The following is a 19828-nucleotide window of genomic DNA, read 5'->3' on the forward strand; positions in this document are numbered from 1 at the left end:
ACCAACTCTTTAATGGTATTTTTTTTTAGTGTCAAGCATATATCTAAATCCAAACCATTTATGAAGGTCCATGTAACTGAATGTGCCTTGTTGTGTATTTTCATCTTATTTCATGTTTCACGCAAACACACCTGTCCGTTGACACGTTTCTGTCTTTTCTAATAGTCATACCCGTCTAATTACATGGAGTCGATGAAGCCCAACAAGTACGGCGTCATCTACTCCACGCCATTGTCGGATAAGTTCTTCCAGACGCCGGAAGGCCTGTCTCACGGGATGCAGATGGAGCCGGTGGACCTCACAGTCAACAAGCGGAGCTCGCCGCCCTCGGCCGGGAACTCGCCGTCCTCCCTGAAGTTCCAGTCCTCGCACAGGCGCGCCTCGCCCGGGCTGAGCCTGCCCTCGTCCAGCCCGCCGGGGAAGAAGTACTCGCCGCCGCCACCAGGCGTGCAGCCCTTCAGCGTGCCGCTGTCCATGCCGCCGGTGATGGCCGCGGCCCTGTCCCGCCACGGCATCCGGAGCCCGGGCATCCTGCCCGTCATCCAGCCCGTGGTCGTGCAGCCTGTCCCCTTCATGTACACCAGCCACCTCCAGCAGCCGCTCATGGTCTCCTTGTCGGAGGAGATGGAAAATTCCAGTAGTAGCATGCAAGGTACCTTTCTGTTCTGCAACTCATCCACACTGCTACCGCCCCCGCGCTCTCCACCCCGCATTAATCCGGACTTGTAGGTCTTTACTACCAGGGAGTCTGAGGGAGCAGAGGAAGCAAGGGGCGGAGAACTGCTGTACTCTGAAAAGGAAATATTCGACTGAGAGACTGCCTAAGGCATTTCCTTTTTCTAAGTGTTGATCCTGGAAGAGCTCCCAAGAATCAGGCTGTCTGTTGTTTAATGCCATGAAACGATTAGTTTCACTATGTACTTGTCAACTTTGGGATAACAAGAATCTTGACTTTACATTTTGCTTTATTGAATGCCAGCATGGTTCTAGGTGCAAAAGGCTGCTAAGAATTATTTTTAGTCCAGGGCTCCCCAGCCTCCAGGCTCTAATGCCTGATGGTCTGAGGTGGAGCTGACATAATAATAGAAATAAAGTGCATGATAAATGTAACGGGCTTGATTCACCCACACGCCACACTCCCCACCCCAGTCCATGGAAAAACTGTCTTCCACAAAACCAGTCCCTGGTGCCACGAAGATTGGAGATGGCTGCTTTAGACCATGTGATAACTAATTGCTATTAAAAGCCAGCTTGTTTACTGATTGGTCAGAGGCAGCAGGTTGTTGTAAAAGGAGATAACCAAAAGTCGTAAGGAAGAAATCCCCTGGGGACTATGTCTTAAAAGTCCAACTTCCTACATAGTGTTTGCTAACAAAGTAAGAATTCCACCCCCAGGTTCATTTCTGCTGTCATTTTGCCAAAGGTAGATACTCACACGAGAGTGTGGTAGCTAGAAGCTATGGGATAAACTTTTAAAGGCTGACATTGGTAAAGTGTACATAGAGTAACTTTTCTATTTTTATTTTTTAGTACCTGTAATTGAATCATATGAGAAGCCTATATTGCAGAAAAAAATTAAAATAGAACCTGGGATCGAACCACAGAGGACAGATTATTATCCCGAAGAAATGTCACCCCCTTTAATGAACTCAGTGTCCCCCCCGCAAGCATTGTTGCAAGAGTAAGTATACTGAGGTCTACCCGGCAGTTGCATAGCAGCGTGCATCTCAGAACTGGAATGGAAGCCCGAGCTTCCGACGAGGGATGTGGTGTGGATTGCTAGGACCGCCTGGTCGTTTGGGGCAGCCCCTGGGCCAGATGGAATCTCTCCAGAATCAATGTGCTCTGTTATACTCCTTGTGTCACTTTTCAGTGAATCGGTCACCCTTCATTTTGCCACTTTACCCCTTAAATCGTTTTTATCCTGTTCTTTTCTGTCCTTCCAGACTATGTGTATATAGTCCTCCCATCATCTTTATCCCAATGTGGATTGAATTTGGTGTTCTAGATATCCCACTTAAGGTTGGATCCTGAAAACTCTTTATGGGATCACTGTCCTTCCTATTGTCAGTTCTCATAAAGCACAGTGTTTCTGTGATGGGGTATGGCTTTGATCAAAAATTTCAGGCCAACCGCAAAGCCCAGGAAAGACTCTCCAAAACCAGTCCTATGGCAACAGAAAGTTGACGATGTTGCTCAGAGAAGCTTGGCTTTGAAAGAACTCCTTCTCCAGTCTTTTTCATTGTGTGTGCCCTAGAATGTTCAGTCTGCTTTAGAATGCCATCCAGTAGAAAGTTTACACTGTATATCCATCAGTATCCGGGCACCTGAACAGTGGTTTAACTTGCTGTCATATGAGGGCGTCACACACAGGCTATATAACATCATTATTGTGGTTTGCACTATCCTTGACTTCTCCCAGGGTTTACACTGGGGGCTGAGCTTGCAGTAGGTACAGACATCATCTTCAGGCCCAACATCTTTGATCCCAGCTCTGCTCTCCGCCATATGTGTGACCTTGGCCTAGCCACTTAGTCTTTTGCCCCTGCTCTCTTTTTATTTATGTTATTGGTTATAATTATTTTTTCTTATGTTATGGTCCTTTCAACATTGGGTTTAAGGACCAGCTGCCTAGTACAGAGGAAGTACAACGGTTATTGTCTCCTCAGACTCCCTTCTGTCACTTTCCTCCCCATATCACTTTTTCTCCAGCTTTTCTGCCCCCCTTTCTACTTTATCTTCTGCATTCCTCTCTCCCTTATATAACAAATTCTGTAACAGAATATGAATTCTCTGGTTTTAGAACAGCTGTTTTCTGGAACTTCAAATAAATTCTGGTTGTATCTACATTCAACCCAAGTAGGTGCATTCGTAATAGCTCATGAGTTAATTATCATTTGAACCAAATCAGTTTGTTTTTTTTTTTGCGGGGTGTGGGGGAGTTCATCCACTCTCTGATACATGAGAAGAAGAAAATGAATCTCCTGCCCCAGCTGCACCAGTAGGGAGACTATCTGATGGTCTTTTCATTGTTACCCTTCACAATTGTATAGCACTCCTTTCCCACAAAATTTAAAAAAAAAAAAAGGAACTTTTCCAAGTGTTTTCAAAGGAGTTATTTCATTTTCCCAAAACAAGCATGTGGGAGTTAGAGCAAATAGAGAACTGATGAGCCAAGACATAGTGAGTCTCCTGTAATCACACCATTAACAACAGCAGAAGGGACCTGGGCTGATCTCCTGGTTCCAGATGTGTGCTCTTCCTGCCAGTTTTAGATCATATCTAGCCAGTTGCATCTGCTTCTGTACTTGAGTGGAAGGAAAAACAGACCAACCAAAATGGGGGGGGCTTCCCTGGTGGCTCAGTGGTAAAGAATCCACCTGCAATGTAGGAGACATGGGTTGGATCCCTGGGTCAGGAAGATCCCTTGGAGGAGGAAATAGCAACCCACTTCTCTTGCCTGAAAATCCCATGGACAGAGGAGCCTAGTGGGCTACAATTTATGGGGTCGCAAAGAGTCAGACACAATTTAGTGACTAAACAACAACAACAAACCAAAAGAGGCTGAAATTTAGTGACTAAACAACAACAACAAACCAAAAGAGGCTGAATTGCCTGTTTTTTAGAATGAGGTATGTCTCTGCAAGGTAACTGGTAACATGGCTTAGCACTTGTAATTGTTCGTGAACAGATGATAAAAAAGATGCTCTAAAGCCAGCTGCTCACAAAGGGAGGGGTCCATTGACTATAAGGGGTTATTCCAAAGTCTAGGTTATTATGAATTACAATGTAACACATTTCCGAAGAAGAATATTCGAAGGCAATATTCTGTGCTCTGAATGCTGCTGAAAAGAAAGCATCTCTTTTTTTAAGTAATGTTCTTTTGATGATCTCAAGTTAAATGGCTTTTAATGATTAATGAGTAATGTGCTTCTTCTAATGCTGATCTAAGAATGCATTTTGCCTCTCAGAAAATTGAACAGAGTAGCCACAACTGGAACATGTACTCTTCAAGTAATTCTCTCACAGATGTGATTAAGTAATGTCTTGGAGTATGCCCAGTAGCAGCCCACATAGGAAACCAGCTAGCCAGGAAAGAATCACTAGAAACCAAATGCCTGGTACCATTTCAATGAGGCAGCCCCAATATTTGCCTTAGGAAGCCATTCCTTTTCAGGGGAGGACTACAGCTTTGAAATCCATTTTGCTTAATCATAAAGTTGTAGCTTTAGAAATATTTATAAAGTCACTCGGATTCCTTTTGTTACTTATTTACATGTATGAAAGTGTATTTAGAACTAAATCTTGAAGATCAGATTTCCCCATTGAGTTGTGTGCATGAAATTGTAGCAAACTTCACACGAATGAGCTTGGACTTCCCTGATGGTCCAGTGGTTAAGAATCTGCCTACCAATGCAGGGGACACAGGTTCGATCCCTGGTCGAGGAAGATTCCACATGCTTCATGGCAACTGTGGGCCGTAACTACTGAGCCCACGAACCCTAGAGCCCGTGCTCCAAAGTGAGAAAAGCCACCTCAAAGAGAAGCTCTTGCACCCCAACTAGAGAGCAGCCCTCATTCTCCTATGACTGGAGAAAGCCTGTGAAGACCCAGTGCAGCCATAAATAAACAGCGGAAAAATTAAAAAGAGGGATCAGCTTAATTCAGAACAATGACCAGGTCTCTGGTATTTACTAGGTATTCTAACTTCCTACTTATAAAGATCTCAAAACAACCTCCTTAAAAATAAGCCGTGAAGAGAGCAAGGATGAATGAAATCCCAAGACCCTGAGCCTCAACCTACACCAATGTCTGGCCCTTTCAAGATGGACTGCTGACCCCTCTCAAGAGTATTACTGCCTTCCGATGCTGCCAGCATCTCTGGACCCTAGAGTAGAGATTCATGGTCTGGTGTTAGGACATCCCCCCAAAAATTCCTCAAGACTAGACAACTGTAAGGACGAAGTTTGCAAGTGGATTTCTGAACCTTGAAATATCAACAGCTACCGTTGAGCAGATTTTTCATCTGGACCAAAGGTTAAGTGCTTTGTGTGCATCACTCACAGCAGCCTTCTGAGATCCAATTAATATACCCATTTTACAGAGAGGAAACTGAGGCACGGAGAGTGTAACTACCTTGCCTGGGGTCTACCATCAGTGGTAGAGCTGGGATTTAGAGCTGAAGCTCACAGCCTTTTAGGGTACCTTTTTTGAGCCTGACATTTTTACAAAGTGAGTAACTGAAGCAGTGATCATAATTACTACCCAGAAACTATTAGATTCCCAACCTTTAAAATCTAATAACTGGGAGAGACTTCTGAACTCACCTGGGATTCTCTCCCAGTGTCCCAGAAGCACATAAGATACATTGAACTGTTCATTTTTTTCCTTCAGCACTTTATTTCCTAAAGTTCTCTTAAGATGAAAATTTTGAGTCATGACATTAAAGTTGAAATTTTAAAGTAAACTGATAAACTTTTTTTTATTGAAGGATCCTAATAATGGGCTTTTATATTTTAAAAAAACTGTCCATAAATCTCTTCACTTATCTATTTTCTGTGACTTATACATTTATATAACTGAAGTCCTTGTTCCCTACCCCACCCCCACCCCCCACTAGTTCATGTTCACTTTTCCATGTATCTAAACTGGCTAAACATCATTCTTCCGTATCATCCCTCTAAGCATCAGGGTAGGAAGGTAAAGTGAAAGTGAAGTGAAGTCGCTCAGTCGTGTCCAACCCTCAGCGACCCCACGGACTGCAGCCTTCCAGGCTCCTCCGTCCATGGGATTTTCCAGGCAAGAGTACTAAGTGATACTCAAAACTGACAGTTTAAAAAAAAATAGAAAAAAACACAGTTTTCTTTGCTAATAATTGAGAAATAAGTAAGGTCACTCGAGATAAAATGAACCTTTTTATTCTCTTCCTAGTCACTTCTTTGGGTGCCTGAAAAAGTTGTTGATAAGAGATGTATTTATTAATATATTTTTACCAAGATAAAAAAGTTTTATTTCAGGAACTAAGTATTTATTTTCCTTTCCACCAGTCTTTCCCCCCACCCGCCCCCTATGTTCTTGTATAACATTTTAAGAAATTTAGATTCACACTTAAAAGAAAAAGAAGTCTTTTGTCCTAGTTAGAGACCAACTACATAAGCTTGTAATGTATCAAGTAATTAGTCATTAGGGAAGCGAATGGATGGATTAGAACTTGTTAATTACTTACATCAATCAACAGGAGAAGCCTGAGAAAACTACAGATTTTTCCTGGCTCTTCTTCATCTGCCATTTCTCTCCACCAACTTCCTTTCTGAAAAAGAGGAAGTTCATAGTAATGATGTTTAGCAGGATTTTATTTCAAACCCCTCCCCCACCCCGGAAAGGTATGAAGGCACAGGAAAAGGCGGGTGTGGGAGAGGAGCCAGGAAGGTGGGGAGGATGGCGGGCATCTGCTGAGGGCCCTGGAGCTGCACCTGGGTTCTGGGTGAGGTGCTCCCTCGCCTGACCACTAGCCCTGCCTCAAGTTCTCTCCCAAGGAGGAATACCAGTGACAGTAAAGGTCTGAGTTTGTTAAGACAGCATGCCAACTTTTTTTTTTTTTTTTTGAAGATCAAAATCAAATGTAAGCCTCTTTAAGAGACTCAAACTAAATGCCAGTTACATAGAGGATAAAATATAGATACATCCTACAGTGTGGTTGCCTGAGACTTAGGAGTTTGACCTCATGTTTTCCCTGAGAGAACAGTAAACAGAAACCAGAGCTGCCTGTGAGAAGACACAGTACAGTGTTTAGCCTCCAACCACCAAATTCTGCAAAGCAAATTTCTTTTGAGGGAAAGACCCTCCCAGCACTCCGCACCTCCCTCTAGCATAGCACCTAACCCTTCTGACTGTCATTACTTATCTACATGTCTGTCTCCCCCTAGAGTGTGAGCTCCTCCAGGGCAGGAACCCTGTTTTTATTCATCTTTGTGTCCCGGTGCCAAGCACAGTGCCTGGCTCATGGTAGGTGCTCACTCCATGTTTGTTGAATGAATATAGCAAAGTGCTTCTTGGGTTGATCAGCTAATTTCTTTCTGTTTATTTTGTTGGGTTTTTTGTTTGTTTGTTTCTGCCCAGTGTTGTTAATGCTTTTGGTAGCCTGAAGACAAGGATCTTGCAGCTCACCATTTTGCATTTGACATTGGCTTTCCTAGGAATCACCCTTCAGTCATCGTGCAGCCCGGGAAGAGACCTTTACCTGTGGAATCTCCAGACACGCAAAGGAAGCGGAGAATACACAGATGTGATTATGACGGATGCAACAAAGTGTACACTAAAAGCTCTCACTTGAAAGCACACAGAAGAACACATACAGGTATTAAGAGACTCGCTTCATTTACCTTCTTAAGAAGTACTGGAATGGAGTGTTAAATGTTCTGTCTTTGAGAGATGACTACAGAGATTTTTTCAGGCATCTTGAAAGTTACCATAGTCAGCTACAGCTGTCTCTCGTCAGTTGTGAAGAATGAAGTTTCTGATGATGATGATGTGTTTTTATAATAGAACATAGTCAGGGTTATCTACACAACAAGGCCTCTCACCACGTGCAGTTCTGTGGTCTGTGTAGTAAGAGGGAGAGAAGGGCATGACAACTCCACTGGGAGCAGAGGGGAAAGTGCCCTTAACCATGGGCCTATGTTACCCAAGACGTGGCCTCCATGTAGGCTGTCATTTAATAAGTGTTGTACATTAAAGAATAGTTCTTCATGCAGAACAAGTAAATGCAACAGTTAACAGAAATGGAATTCAAATGGAAATGGAAGTCATTGAAGGGAAGAAAAGTAAAGAAATATTGGTAATTATCATCTTCTAAAAGTGAGGGAGCTTGTATGCCATTGTCTGCCATATTTGTTCTAGGGTATTTTCCAGCTTGCCAGGTGTTGAATGTAGAGCAGGCAAGGCAGATCTTATAAAAACTGTTAAATAGGTGAAGAAAACAAAATTGCCCCCTGGGCTCATGAACAAAACATCTTAAGGAATTCGTACAAAACTATTTTAAACAAACCTGATTAATTGCAGTTAGCAGTGGTGATTAATGTTTATGGGAGGCCTCATCTGACATGACCTAAAGTCTTCGATGTGAAAATCTAGCATAATAGTCATCTGCCTCTCTGTACATTTCCTTTACACAGAATGTAGGGGTTTTGGAGCCTTATGAGTCATTCTGGTTAGAAATATTTACAAAAAGAACAATCTGGGATTCGGAAGAGAAAGGAACTAAAGTGTCTGGCAGAGTGGAAGTGAAGTTTTTTAGTACATCCTGCAGAGGAGGCAGAGGAATCCATCCTGCACACAACTGTCCTTCGGTTTCTTCACAGTGTTACTGTGGAGAGAGCTGAGGGCAACAACCCTGCGGTTAGGGGATCACCCAAAGGGCAGTGCCAAACAGATTCGGGAATGCCTCCCCAGGGGCATGAATGGGACCTGAGAGGTGGATGTTATCACATGCCAGCATAAGATTAAAAAGACATTGGGTATTTGGATAACAATTTAGGTGTAGGAAAAATTATCTCTTACATGTATATTCTGTGCAATAAAGTAGGTAGGACAAATTCTGAGTATCATCGAAATTCTAAGGAATGGCAGTCCTTTAAGGTTTCTGGAAAACTGAGGAGACCGTAAATGGAAATGAATCTGTGATGCCCATTACCTATTATTACTAGTTTAAACAGGTAAAAGTGCCATTAGCTGCCTTTTTATTAGTAAAGACCTTTATATTGACTGTCCTTGTGACTTCCCCACAAGTAAGTAAGTAAGTGAAAGGCGCTCGGTTAGTCGTCCAACTCGTTGCAACCCCATGGACTATATATAGTCCATGGAATTCTCCAGGCCAGAATACTGGAGTAGGTAGCCGTTCCCTTCTCCAGGGGATCTTCTCGACCCAGGGATCAAACCCAGGTCTCCCATATTGCAGGCAGATTCTTTACCAACTAAGCCTTTGACTCCCCAACAAGGGTCTTCTTTTTCTCACCTGTGAATTATCCTCGCCCAGGAGAGAGTTGCAGAAACCTGTCATCCCCTGACAGGGTGGGGAGAAATTACTCTGTTTTCATTAAAGCATTATACTTAGGCATTGGTGGTGGTGTCTAATCAAAAAGCAGAATGTTGAAATCCCTGACAAATATTTCAGTTCATAGGGACTAAGGCACTTTACATTTTTAGAAAACTATTGAATAAGAAAATCCCATAGACTTTGAATTTGGGCTTCTCATTGAATGGATAATGCCTCATGTAGCTAAGTTTCTAAATAGGTTTACAACTTGAAGGTTGGCAAATACAGATCACTGTGTATTAAGAACAAGTTCGTCGCTAATATTGAGGGCAAACCCAAAATTATTTGGTAGCCCCTTAGAGTGGATTTCAGTGCCATAAATATGCTTTGCTGCTGCTAAGTTGCTTCAGTCGTGTCCGACTCTGCGACCCCATAGATGGCAGCCCACCAGGCTCCACTGTCCCTGGGATTCTCCAGGCAATATGCTTTAAGAACTCTTAAAATCCACCCCTCCCCCCTTTTGGGGACCAGAAAGCCAATTACATATTAAGACAGTTTCTTTTTCTTGTCTGTCCCCTAGTGGTTCATTCATACAGCACTATTATTGAGGATATCTTGTATGATCATATCTTGGAAATAATGTTTGTCAAGAGCTATTTTTCTTAACTTTTTATTTTATATTGGAGTACGGCCTGTTAACATGGGCTTCCCTGGTCGCTCAGATGGTAAAGAATCTGTCTGCAATGCAGAAGACCCGAGTTCAATCCCTGGGTTGAGAAGATCCCCAGGAGAAGGGAATGATTACCCACTCCAGTATTCTTACCTGGAGAATCCCAAGAACAGAGGAGCTTGGTGGGCTGTGGTCCATGGGGTCACAAAGAGTCAGACACAACTGAGTGACTAAGCTCATAGCCTACTGAGAGTGTTGTAATAGTTTCAGATGGACAGCAAAGGTGCTGAGCCTTACATACACACATATGCATTCCTCCCCCAAACTCCCTCCCCATTGTCAAGAGCTTTACCTCAAAACTATTTGCTGTCTTTAATTGTTAATATCCTTTTGTTACTAAAAAAAAAAATAAGCTCCTTTCCCCCACCTCTCTGCAGGAGAAAAACCCTACAAATGTACGTGGGAAGGATGCACATGGAAATTTGCTCGGTCTGATGAACTCACAAGACATTTCCGAAAACACACTGGAATCAAACCTTTCCAGTGTCCAGACTGTGACCGCAGCTTCTCCCGCTCCGACCACCTTGCTCTGCACAGGAAGCGCCACATGCTCGTGTGAACACCTCCGCCGCCCGCCTCAGCGTGGCCCCCCACCCTCCAGCTCTCTCTCTATCCTCCTTCCCATCAGCTAACTCATTTTTTACATGTACATTTTAATTTCGATTCAGCTGGTCTGAATCTGAATTTATATCATTCAAACTTCCATATGGTCAGTAGTAAATATCCTCTAATCCTCCCTCTCCTTACCACGGGTCAGACCTAAAGAATGTGAACACTTTTTTTTTCCGGGGATGCTAAGCAAACCCTTCTTAGAGATACGTTTAATGTAATGAAAACAAGGGAACATGTAAACTAACATAACCAATTGTCGGTTTCTCCATGTATTCCTCAAGAGAACATCAAAGTAAATGTATTAGAAGTACAGTATCCAGCCTGCTAGTCCTTGCCAGAGACATCCAGACCTATGTGCCCTGTGATCATGTTTGGTGCTCCACAGCAAAAAGAAGGGCATCAGCTTTCACATATTAGCTAGACTTGCAGCCAGCTGTCTGGCTAGTACAGTCAGCTCTTCCATTGTCCTTCACCTATCTGGCTTGTCAACTTGGATTTGTCACTTCATCTAAATGTACATCCTTTAACCTCCTTTGTGCCTGCAGCTACTTGGGAGGTCTTTGCCACCACTGGGAAGGGAGCCAGAGCTGCTGATTTAGGTGGGTGATGTCTGTCAGTTGAGGGGATGGATGCTCTATTTGCCTAGCATGGAGTTGGAGCAAAGAGGCATGGAACAGAAGCAGAGCAGGGTGGGCAGAGGAGGAAGCCGTCTATTCCTGCTGGGCAAGGGCTTTCTGGTGAGACTTCATCATTTTGTAGCTGGGCAGAGCATTCCCAGAATTTCAGTCTCTATGCATGTTCAGCTGTGCAGAATCCTATTGCAAAGCCAGATACAGTGGACTTCTCCATGCACCTATCTCCGTTTCTACAATGTCCTTAATGTGGATCACCAAGCATTGATCATAGGAATGCCACAAAAATATCTGCCCAGAAATGGTAAAAAAAAAAATCTTTTGGGTAAGGATATGAATGGCCTTCTTTTACCCCACCTATTTAATAGCTTTTTTGCAAACAGGAAAACTTTGAGTGGTAATTGTATTCCCCTATCCAATTAATCATGGAACCTTCATATGGAAACTTTTCTGTTTGAGCTGCAAAGTGCCTAATTGGCTGTCATCTGTGTTCAAAACACATATCATAAACAAGCATCTGCTAATGCTTTAATAGATTCCTTCGATCTAAGACCTGAGTGACACTATTTGTAAATATAAATAGTTGTGAAGCACACATACCTTTCTTGATTTCTGAAAAATCTGGAAAACCACAGTTCAGGGATTCATAAATGTAGCTCAAATTCCCAAATGTTTACTGTCGGAGCTGGCAATCTCCTGTCATTATCAAATATCCTATCAGGAAAGAACAAACTGAAAATGACTCGTGTTTATGTTGAAGATTAATAGCACCATTATTTTAGGGGAAGTTTTTCAAAAGCAGGCTTTTGAGCACTATAGTGTAAATGCCAATAAAAATAATCTACGCATAGAAATGCCATTGGTCCTAAATTTGAAGAAAGTGGGCGACGGTGGTCTAATGTGGGTGCATGTAAGTAAATGCGCGTTCATCCCTCGATAAAGGAAGGAGGAGCAGAGAGAAGGTCGGAATCCTGAAGATTCATCCCAGCCACAACTCAGGATCCAACGCAACCGTAACTGGGAGGAATATACTGTTCAGTTGTTTTTAAAACATCAGTGCATGAGTGATTCTGGAGGCCTGCAATCGTGTGGGGAGCTTACTTTGATGGCGCCGTGTTAATAAAAGTGAGTTGTAGGGACTGCGCACCTAAGAGATCCCGCTTACCAGCCCTCGGATCCAACTGAAAGGAGATGTAGTTGAGAAATGCAGAGTAATTTGTTATGTGGCACTTGGTTTTTATTTTCTTTATTTTTTTCTTAAGCACTGCAAAATTTGTTTAGAATATTAAACCATCCTTATGAGGCTTTTTTTTTTTTTCCTGTAACTATGACATGAATTGAGGGATTTTTTTTAAAAAATGGCTCTTGGAAAAGTAGGTATTGTCTATATTGTAGATGCTTAGTCACATTCATGCCAAAGTGTTGATAGCTTGAAATGGTTCTTCCACAACACACCGAAGAATAAAGTTGGAGTGCAGAGAACATTTTTTTTTTTAATAAGCTAACCAGTTTGTGCATGTTCTAACCCATCTTGAGGATGGGAAAAGAGTCAAAAAAGGGTAGAAAGTTGATTTTTGCATAATTAGCTTTGAGTCAAAGTCCAGCTGATAGAAAGCTTCATGGGTTCTCATGAAATTTAATTTATGTTTGCTATAGCATATTTAAATTTTTTTCAAAAAAGCAAGCAGGACCCTGCAAAGACTTATTACATTAGTATTCAACCTGATTAGATACGGTAACAAAGATACACTTCATAACAAGGAAACACTTCAACTCTGAAAATAAAGCAACCCAGGAAGCTTTTTCTGTTCCCATGCTTGCCTATATACTTCAGTTACCAATTGGCTGTTGACCAAATTTTCCTTTTTTATATATATTTGTATTTTAATATGATAGTTGAGAAATTTAGTATCTTAGTAATTTTTAGCTGTTATTGTGGAAGACCTCCAATACAAGATAAGGTACCCTTGAACGTGTGGTTTTAATGATCCGCCATGTTACTATCAATGGTGATTTTCATTTTTAATATTTTAAATTGATGAGAATGATTTGTAAACATGAAGTTGGTGTTGTATAAATTCTCTTGGTTATAGAATTTCTTTGGTGATTATCCAAGTGTCATCCTGGGGCAGAAGTCAGAAAAATTATATCTGCAACCATCATAATTTTAGAGTTCTAAAATGTGAACCTACATCATAAATGGGCATTAACATTCTAAATCACCTGGTTTGGAGAATGTGTTAGCAGCATAGCTATGTTCAACTAAGGAAATGGCTAAATAGCAGAAGTTTCAAGAGCCTTGGAACATTTACAGGGGAACTCTGTATGTATGTGTACATTTTATTAAACACCCATCTGCACTATCAGTGTTGCACTAATGTGGAATTTGGAAACCTGTATTGCTGATACTGTATATCTGCACATCATTCCTGATTAGATTGTTTAAAAGACAATCTCAAAGGTCTAAGGTTTTAAAATAATTTGGTTGGTTTGAAAATACACAGTCATCTTGAAGGAATCACTGTCATGCATGAAGTTGCTCAGAGTGGTCTTTCTTCTCTTCTTGGTCAAGGTTAACAATTTCTAAATGATTGCCAATTCACTTAAATAATACATTTACAAAGCCATTTTACATGCATTAAACGAGGGCTACAACAATATTATGTTTTACAAATACTAGCACTTTTTTTTTTGCTGTTATGTACTTAGTGTTAGAGGGTCAAAATAATCTTTCTGCTTAGCATCTCTTAAACCATACCTGCAAATATAGCAGGATTATTACATTTACAGTACTTTAATACTTGTATAAACTATGCAGAAATTTTTAATAAAGTGTAATATATTTTATAAGCTAATAAGACTGAATGGGTAAAGGTTTTTAGCATGCATTAGTATACTTGCAAATACTGAAACATTTTGGTAATCTTTCTTACTAAAGATGTGAATGTTTAATGTTCCTTCTCTGTTTCTACTCTGTAGTCCAATGGGAATTCAGTAATGACATTTTGTCATGTCAAACTGTGAACATAAATTTGTACTGTACAGTCCTCATATACTATATACAGTATGCAATATATGTATTATATACTTGTTAATAAAACCATCAGAATATTAAATGTGATCATGTGGTTACTATATATACAGTGATCACTAGGAACAAAACTTATTAGCCAAGTAACATGAAAGAGACCCTTACAAATTTCAAAGTAAATCATCTTTTAATAGGCAGTCATTAATGGAGGGAAAGAAAAGCAGCTCTAACTGGGGGATACACTATATGCATTAACTCAACCTTAAAGCTGTGTCCCTGGTCTTCTGATAAGAAATTTTCTAAGTACAAACCATAAACTTGGAGACAAGCCAGTATGAACCTCACCTAGTGCATTCGTGGAATATTTTATTATGATCCTGCTGCTGCTGCAAAGTCGCTTTAGTCTTGTCTGACTCTGTGCGACCCCATAGATGGCAGCCCACCAGGCTCCTCTGTCCCTGGGATTCTCCAGGCAAGAATACTGGAGTGGGTTGCCATTTCCTTCTCCCTATTATGACCCTACCTACCTCCAAAAAGAATTTTCAGTTTCATGTGTGTAAGAACTTTAAATTTTTTAATAAAAGATCAAAATTCATAACTTGGACAGTGGGGAGTCAGGAATTATATCTGGATAAACATGATTTCTTTAAGCCTTCAATAAGCCATGTCTGTGGACACTGCTGTGTCCTTCGCATTTAGAGTTTCTAAGACAAAACCTCTCAGAACCCCTAAATGTAATTGAAGCTGGCTTTTTAGCTCTCTCAACAGCTTCCTCCAGCAGACTTCATCTTAGCAGAACACAAAATAATGTCTGACTGGTGCTGGTCACAAGTCACAACTTCACGGATTGGATGGGGGAAGGAAGATGGGGAGAGGCTGAATTCAGCCTTCGAGTACTCTCCATCAGCGTTCTCCAGGGAACTTCTCTGCTTTTATATTGTGATAGTTGACTGCAAGCTCTAAAAGTATTTTATGTGACTATTGCATTCTAATGGGATGTCACCTTGAATTAGTCCAAATGATTGGTTGCAGTCCTCCACTACATATGGGATAGATGATACTACCTGCTGGGTTGAAAATGCGACCTAGTCGTCTAAGGAAATCTGCCTGAGTGAGTGATCAGAATGATGACAAATACAGATTTTATGAGAAACTAAATTCTTTGAGGAATGGTTGAACAAATTAAGATGTTTAACACACACACCAAATATACAACCATTGCCCAATATTTTATATGCTGTAAGGTTGAGGAAGAGATTAGGAGCCTTGCTGGGGGCAAGTTATCAAGTCTAGTATGCCTTCAAGGAAAGAAGTGGTTCTGTTAAGGAAAGGTTGGGTTCAGACAGTAGTGAAAACACCGACTAGGTGGCTCAATGGGTAAAGAATCTGCCTGCAATGCAAGAGATGCAGGAGATGCAGGTTTGATCCCTGGGTTGGGAAGATCCCCTGGATAAGTAAATGACAACCCATTCCAGTATTCTTGCCTTGTACAGTATTATCCCACAGAGGAGCTTGGCGGGCTACCGTCAAAGGATCTCAAAGAGTCGGACACGACTAAAGCTGCTGAGCAGGCATACATGCATAGGTGTCTGAGTTGAACGAACAGACCAAAGTGACCTGTGTGTACACACAAAACAAATTGCCTTTCAAGGGTACATTTATTTTCTTGTTCATTGGCTCAGTCATGTCCGACTCTGACCAATGGACTGCTGCTGCACACGAGGCTTCCCTGTCCTTCACTCTCTCCCGGAGTTTGCTCAAACTCATGTCCATTGACTCAGTGATGCCATCCAACCATCTAATCCTCTATCACCCTCTTCTGCCCTCAGTCTTTCCCAGAATCAGCATCTTTTCCAGTGAGTTGGCTGTTTGCATCAAGTGGCCAAAGGTATTGGAGCTTCAACTTCAGCATCAGTCCTTCTAATGAATATTCAGGGTTGATTTCCTTTAGGTTTGACATTTATTTTAAGATATATAAACTTAACCTGTTACCACTTCCTATTATCTGAGCCAATAACAGACCTGGTGGCTGAATGAGACTGCATATGCAGAGTGTGATCCCCAAGTTAAAATGATGCATGCAGTAATTAGAATTCTTTTTAAGCTTATTCCTTTCTTGTGGGGAATAAGTTCTCACCAAATCTAGACATACTTATTGCTTTGAGTTCTGTTTGTTTTGTTCTGGTTTTGCATTCCCTGTAGGTATCCTGAGTGATCTAGAAGACAGAAACTGGATCTGCAGGTTCCTAGACTATCTCTCTTTCACACTGAACATATCCAGTGTTTCTTTCTTCTCAAGACTCAGTGTATTAGTCATGTCTCTCTGGAGAAACAGAAACAATAGGACATATAGAAATGTTAAGTGTAGATATAAAGAGATTGTCAGTGTTGAATTGGAGGCTGAGAAGTCCCATGATCTGCCATTTACAAGCTAGAGACTCAGGGAAACCAATGATTAATTCTAGTCCAAAAGCCTCATAACCAGTGTAGTCAAAGGTGAAAATCCCAGTCTGGGGGCAGGAGAAGACCAATGTCACAGCTTGTGAAGACAGGAAGCAAAAGAAGCAAACTTCTCCTTATACCTCTTAGTTTGCTGCAAGCCCCCGATTGGATGATGCCCACCCAAATTAGGGAAAAAATCTGCTTTACTGAGTGCACAGATTCAAATGCTAATCTCACAAAAAAACACTCTCACAGACACACCCAGAAACACTGTTTAATCCAAGCACTCTACAGCCCAGTCAGGTAAAGGCCCTGATGCTGGGAAAGATTGAGGGCAGGAGGAAAAGGGGGCAACAGAGGATGAGATGGTTGGATAGTATCATCGACTCAGTGCACATGAGTTTGAGCAAACTCCGAGAGATAGTGAAGGACAGGGAAGCCTGGCATGCTGCAGTCCATGGGGTTGCAAAGAGTCAGACAGGGCTGAGCGACTGAACAACGACAACAACTACAGCCCAGTCAAGGTGACATAAAGTTGACTGTCACACTCAGGAACTTCATCAGCCCAAGGACTTGGCTTCTAAAGAACTCTGTGGTAGAGGAGGCCGTTGAGGACCTTTGAAGACCGTTTGCTAATATTTTCTCCCAGCTTGTGGCTTGTCTTTCCACTCTCTTAACAGTATCTTTTGAATAGTGATGTGTTCAGTACTGATGAAGCTTAGTTGATCAATTTTTTTATTTTATGGATTATCTATATATTTTGTTTATGTCCTAAAAAATCTTTCAGAGAAGGCAATGGTAACCCACGCCAGTACCCTTGCCTGGCAAATCCCATGGACAGAGGAGCCTGGTAGGCTGCAGTCCATGGGGTCGCTAGGAGTCAGACACGACTGAGCGACTTCACTTTCACTTTTCACTTTCATGCATTGGAGAAGGAGATGGCAACCCACTCCAGTGTTCTTGCCTGGAGAAGCCCAGGAACGGGGAAGCCTGGTGGGCTGCCATCTATGGGGTCACACAGAGTCGGACATGACTGAAGTGACTTAGCAGCAAAAAATCTTTGCCTAACCCAAGATTACAAAGTTTTTTTTCTTATTTTTTCTTCTAGAGGTTTTATAGTTTCAGGTTTTACATTTAGGTCTATGATCCATTTGGGATTAATTTATGTATATAATGTATGAGTCAAGATCAAAATTTTAATATACATATCCAATTGTTCCAGCATTATTTTTTCAAAGACCATTTTTTCTTCATTAAATTGCCTTTGCATATTTGTCAAAAAATCAATTAACTATAATATGCATGAGTCAATCTCTGGATTTTGTATTTCATTAATCTATATGCCCATCCTTTCACCAATATCACACAATTTTGATTACAGCAGCTGAAACCAAGATCTTCTACATAAATCCATGGACATGAGTAAGTGCAAAATGCAAAACACTTTTAGAAGAACATACCCTTAACCCATGACACAGAGAAAGCCCTACTTATTTAAGTCCATAAGTCAAACGAACAACCACTACAAGCAAGAGTCAGCAGTCACTACAAACAATACAACAGAAGCAAGTCATATGGTGGAATTGTCAGAAAGAATATAAAATAAGTATATTTACAGACATAATGGGATTAATCAAAGCCCTGAGAAAGGAGCCTCTGGTTCAGGTCAGATATGAATAAATGCATTCCACTCTATTCCTCCTGCTAATTACAACCAAGAACTCTAGAGTAAAACATAAAAGCAACTATAAGTAGACTCTAAAAGGTAGTGGGAAGATGGTAAACCAGCTGGAGAACTTAGGACTTAAGGGACAATCCAGCAGTAAGTTTCTTGAGTAGTTTTTTTATTTGTTTAATATCCTGTCATATATCCTGGGACCTAGAGCAACCCATTACCTGGAACCACCATCAGGTACAAACCAAAAAAAACAAAATAGAAAACAACTCTTTCTTAACAAAGACCAAGAGGATGACTACAGGATGGAACATTTTTTACGCTAACAGACCTAATCCAGGCAAATACCAAAAGTGGTGAAACAAGCCCCCACACCACCCCACTGCCCACCGTCACCATTCCCACTCTGCACAAAATGAAGGTCAAGCAAAGAAGTGGCTCCCCTTCCCTTCCTGAGAGACAGTGGGGAGGAGTTCTGTCAATGCTCCCTGCTCTGCATTAAATAAACACACAGAAGCAGCACTTCTCCTCCCACCAACCAAGGTGCTGAGAGGTGGGGTATTGCCCTGTTAACAGTATTCACCCAGCACTAAGCAGCAAAGAGACAACATCCCCTTCCCCTCCCAGCTAGAGTCAGGAAAGGATTATGGAAAGGAGGGAGTAAAAGAAAGACCTTTTAATCTAAGTCCCAGGCTCATCTCTGAGTGGCTCAAGCATTAAACTGACCTGAATCAACACATCAAAAGCTTTGCAAACTGAACCACAGTGTGGAATACCACCCAGGTTTCAGACTGGCCTCTCACTAGTACACAGTGGGGCAGACCAGAATAGTACTGCAAAAGTTTAAAAGTTAAATTAACATTCAAACCACAGCCCACAAAAGTGGGCCAGGATGTGTGTTCTAAATCTAAATGGGTTGACTGCTTGCTAAAATAGAAGATTTAAAGAGGAACAAGAGTCTCATAACATAATACACAGAATTTCTAAAATACAGTCCAAAATTACTTGGTATAGTAAAAGCCAGGACACTCTCATCTTGTGTGAGAAAAGAAATCAACAGATACTAATGCCCAAAGATGGAAGTGTTGGAATTGTCTGATGAAGATTTTTAAGGAAGTTTCATCAAAATTCTCAAAAAAGCAATTATGAACATTCTGGAAACAAACAGAACACTAGAACATCTCAGCAAAGAAATAGAAGATATAAAAAAAAAAAAAATCAAATGGAAATTTAGAACTGAGAAATACAATACCCAAAATAAAAATATTCACTGGATAAGCTCAATTACAGAGATCACAGAGGATAGAGAAAATTTAACATGTGCATGTCAGCCACTCAGTCGTGTCTTTGCAACCCCGTGGACTGTAGCCCACCAGGTTCCTCTGTCCATGGAATTCTCCAGGCAAGAATACAGAATGGGTTGCCATTCCCTTCTTCAAGGATCTTCCCAACCCAGGGATCAAACCCAGGTTTCTTTTTAGTGTAAAAGCTCCCCATTTTGTTGCAAGACAGAAAGGAGAAAAAAAAAAAGCAAACTCCCGATTCCAGTAGCTGATTAAATTTGAAAAACAATAAACCCAAAGAAATCCCCACCCAGACACAGCATAATCAAACTGCTGAAATGAAAGGGGAAAACCCAACAAAACAAAAAACCCAGGGTTAGACGTAACAT

At 41.4% G+C, this 19828-nt stretch overlaps 1 protein-coding gene across 3 annotated transcripts in view; it reads left to right on the forward strand.

Moving 5' to 3' along the window:
- Nucleotides 1-14124, forward strand: part of KLF3 (KLF transcription factor 3) — a 35501-nt gene extending 21377 nt beyond the window's left edge. For all 3 annotated transcript variants that reach the window (XM_055588263.1, XM_055588264.1, XM_055588265.1), the window contains 4 exons: nt 166-652; nt 1531-1681; nt 7197-7357; nt 10142-14124. In XM_055588263.1, coding sequence (XP_055444238.1) covers nt 166-652; nt 1531-1681; nt 7197-7357; nt 10142-10323 — 981 coding nt within the window. In that variant the 3' untranslated portion in view covers nt 10324-14124. The remainder of the gene's footprint in view (nt 1-165; nt 653-1530; nt 1682-7196; nt 7358-10141) is intronic.
- The last annotated feature ends 5704 nt before the right edge of the window (nt 14125-19828 follow it).

The sequence above is a fragment of the Bubalus kerabau genome, chromosome 7 (assembly GCF_029407905.1).
Source record: "Bubalus kerabau isolate K-KA32 ecotype Philippines breed swamp buffalo chromosome 7, PCC_UOA_SB_1v2, whole genome shotgun sequence".
In the NCBI taxonomy this organism is placed as follows: domain Eukaryota; kingdom Metazoa; phylum Chordata; class Mammalia; order Artiodactyla; family Bovidae; genus Bubalus; species Bubalus kerabau.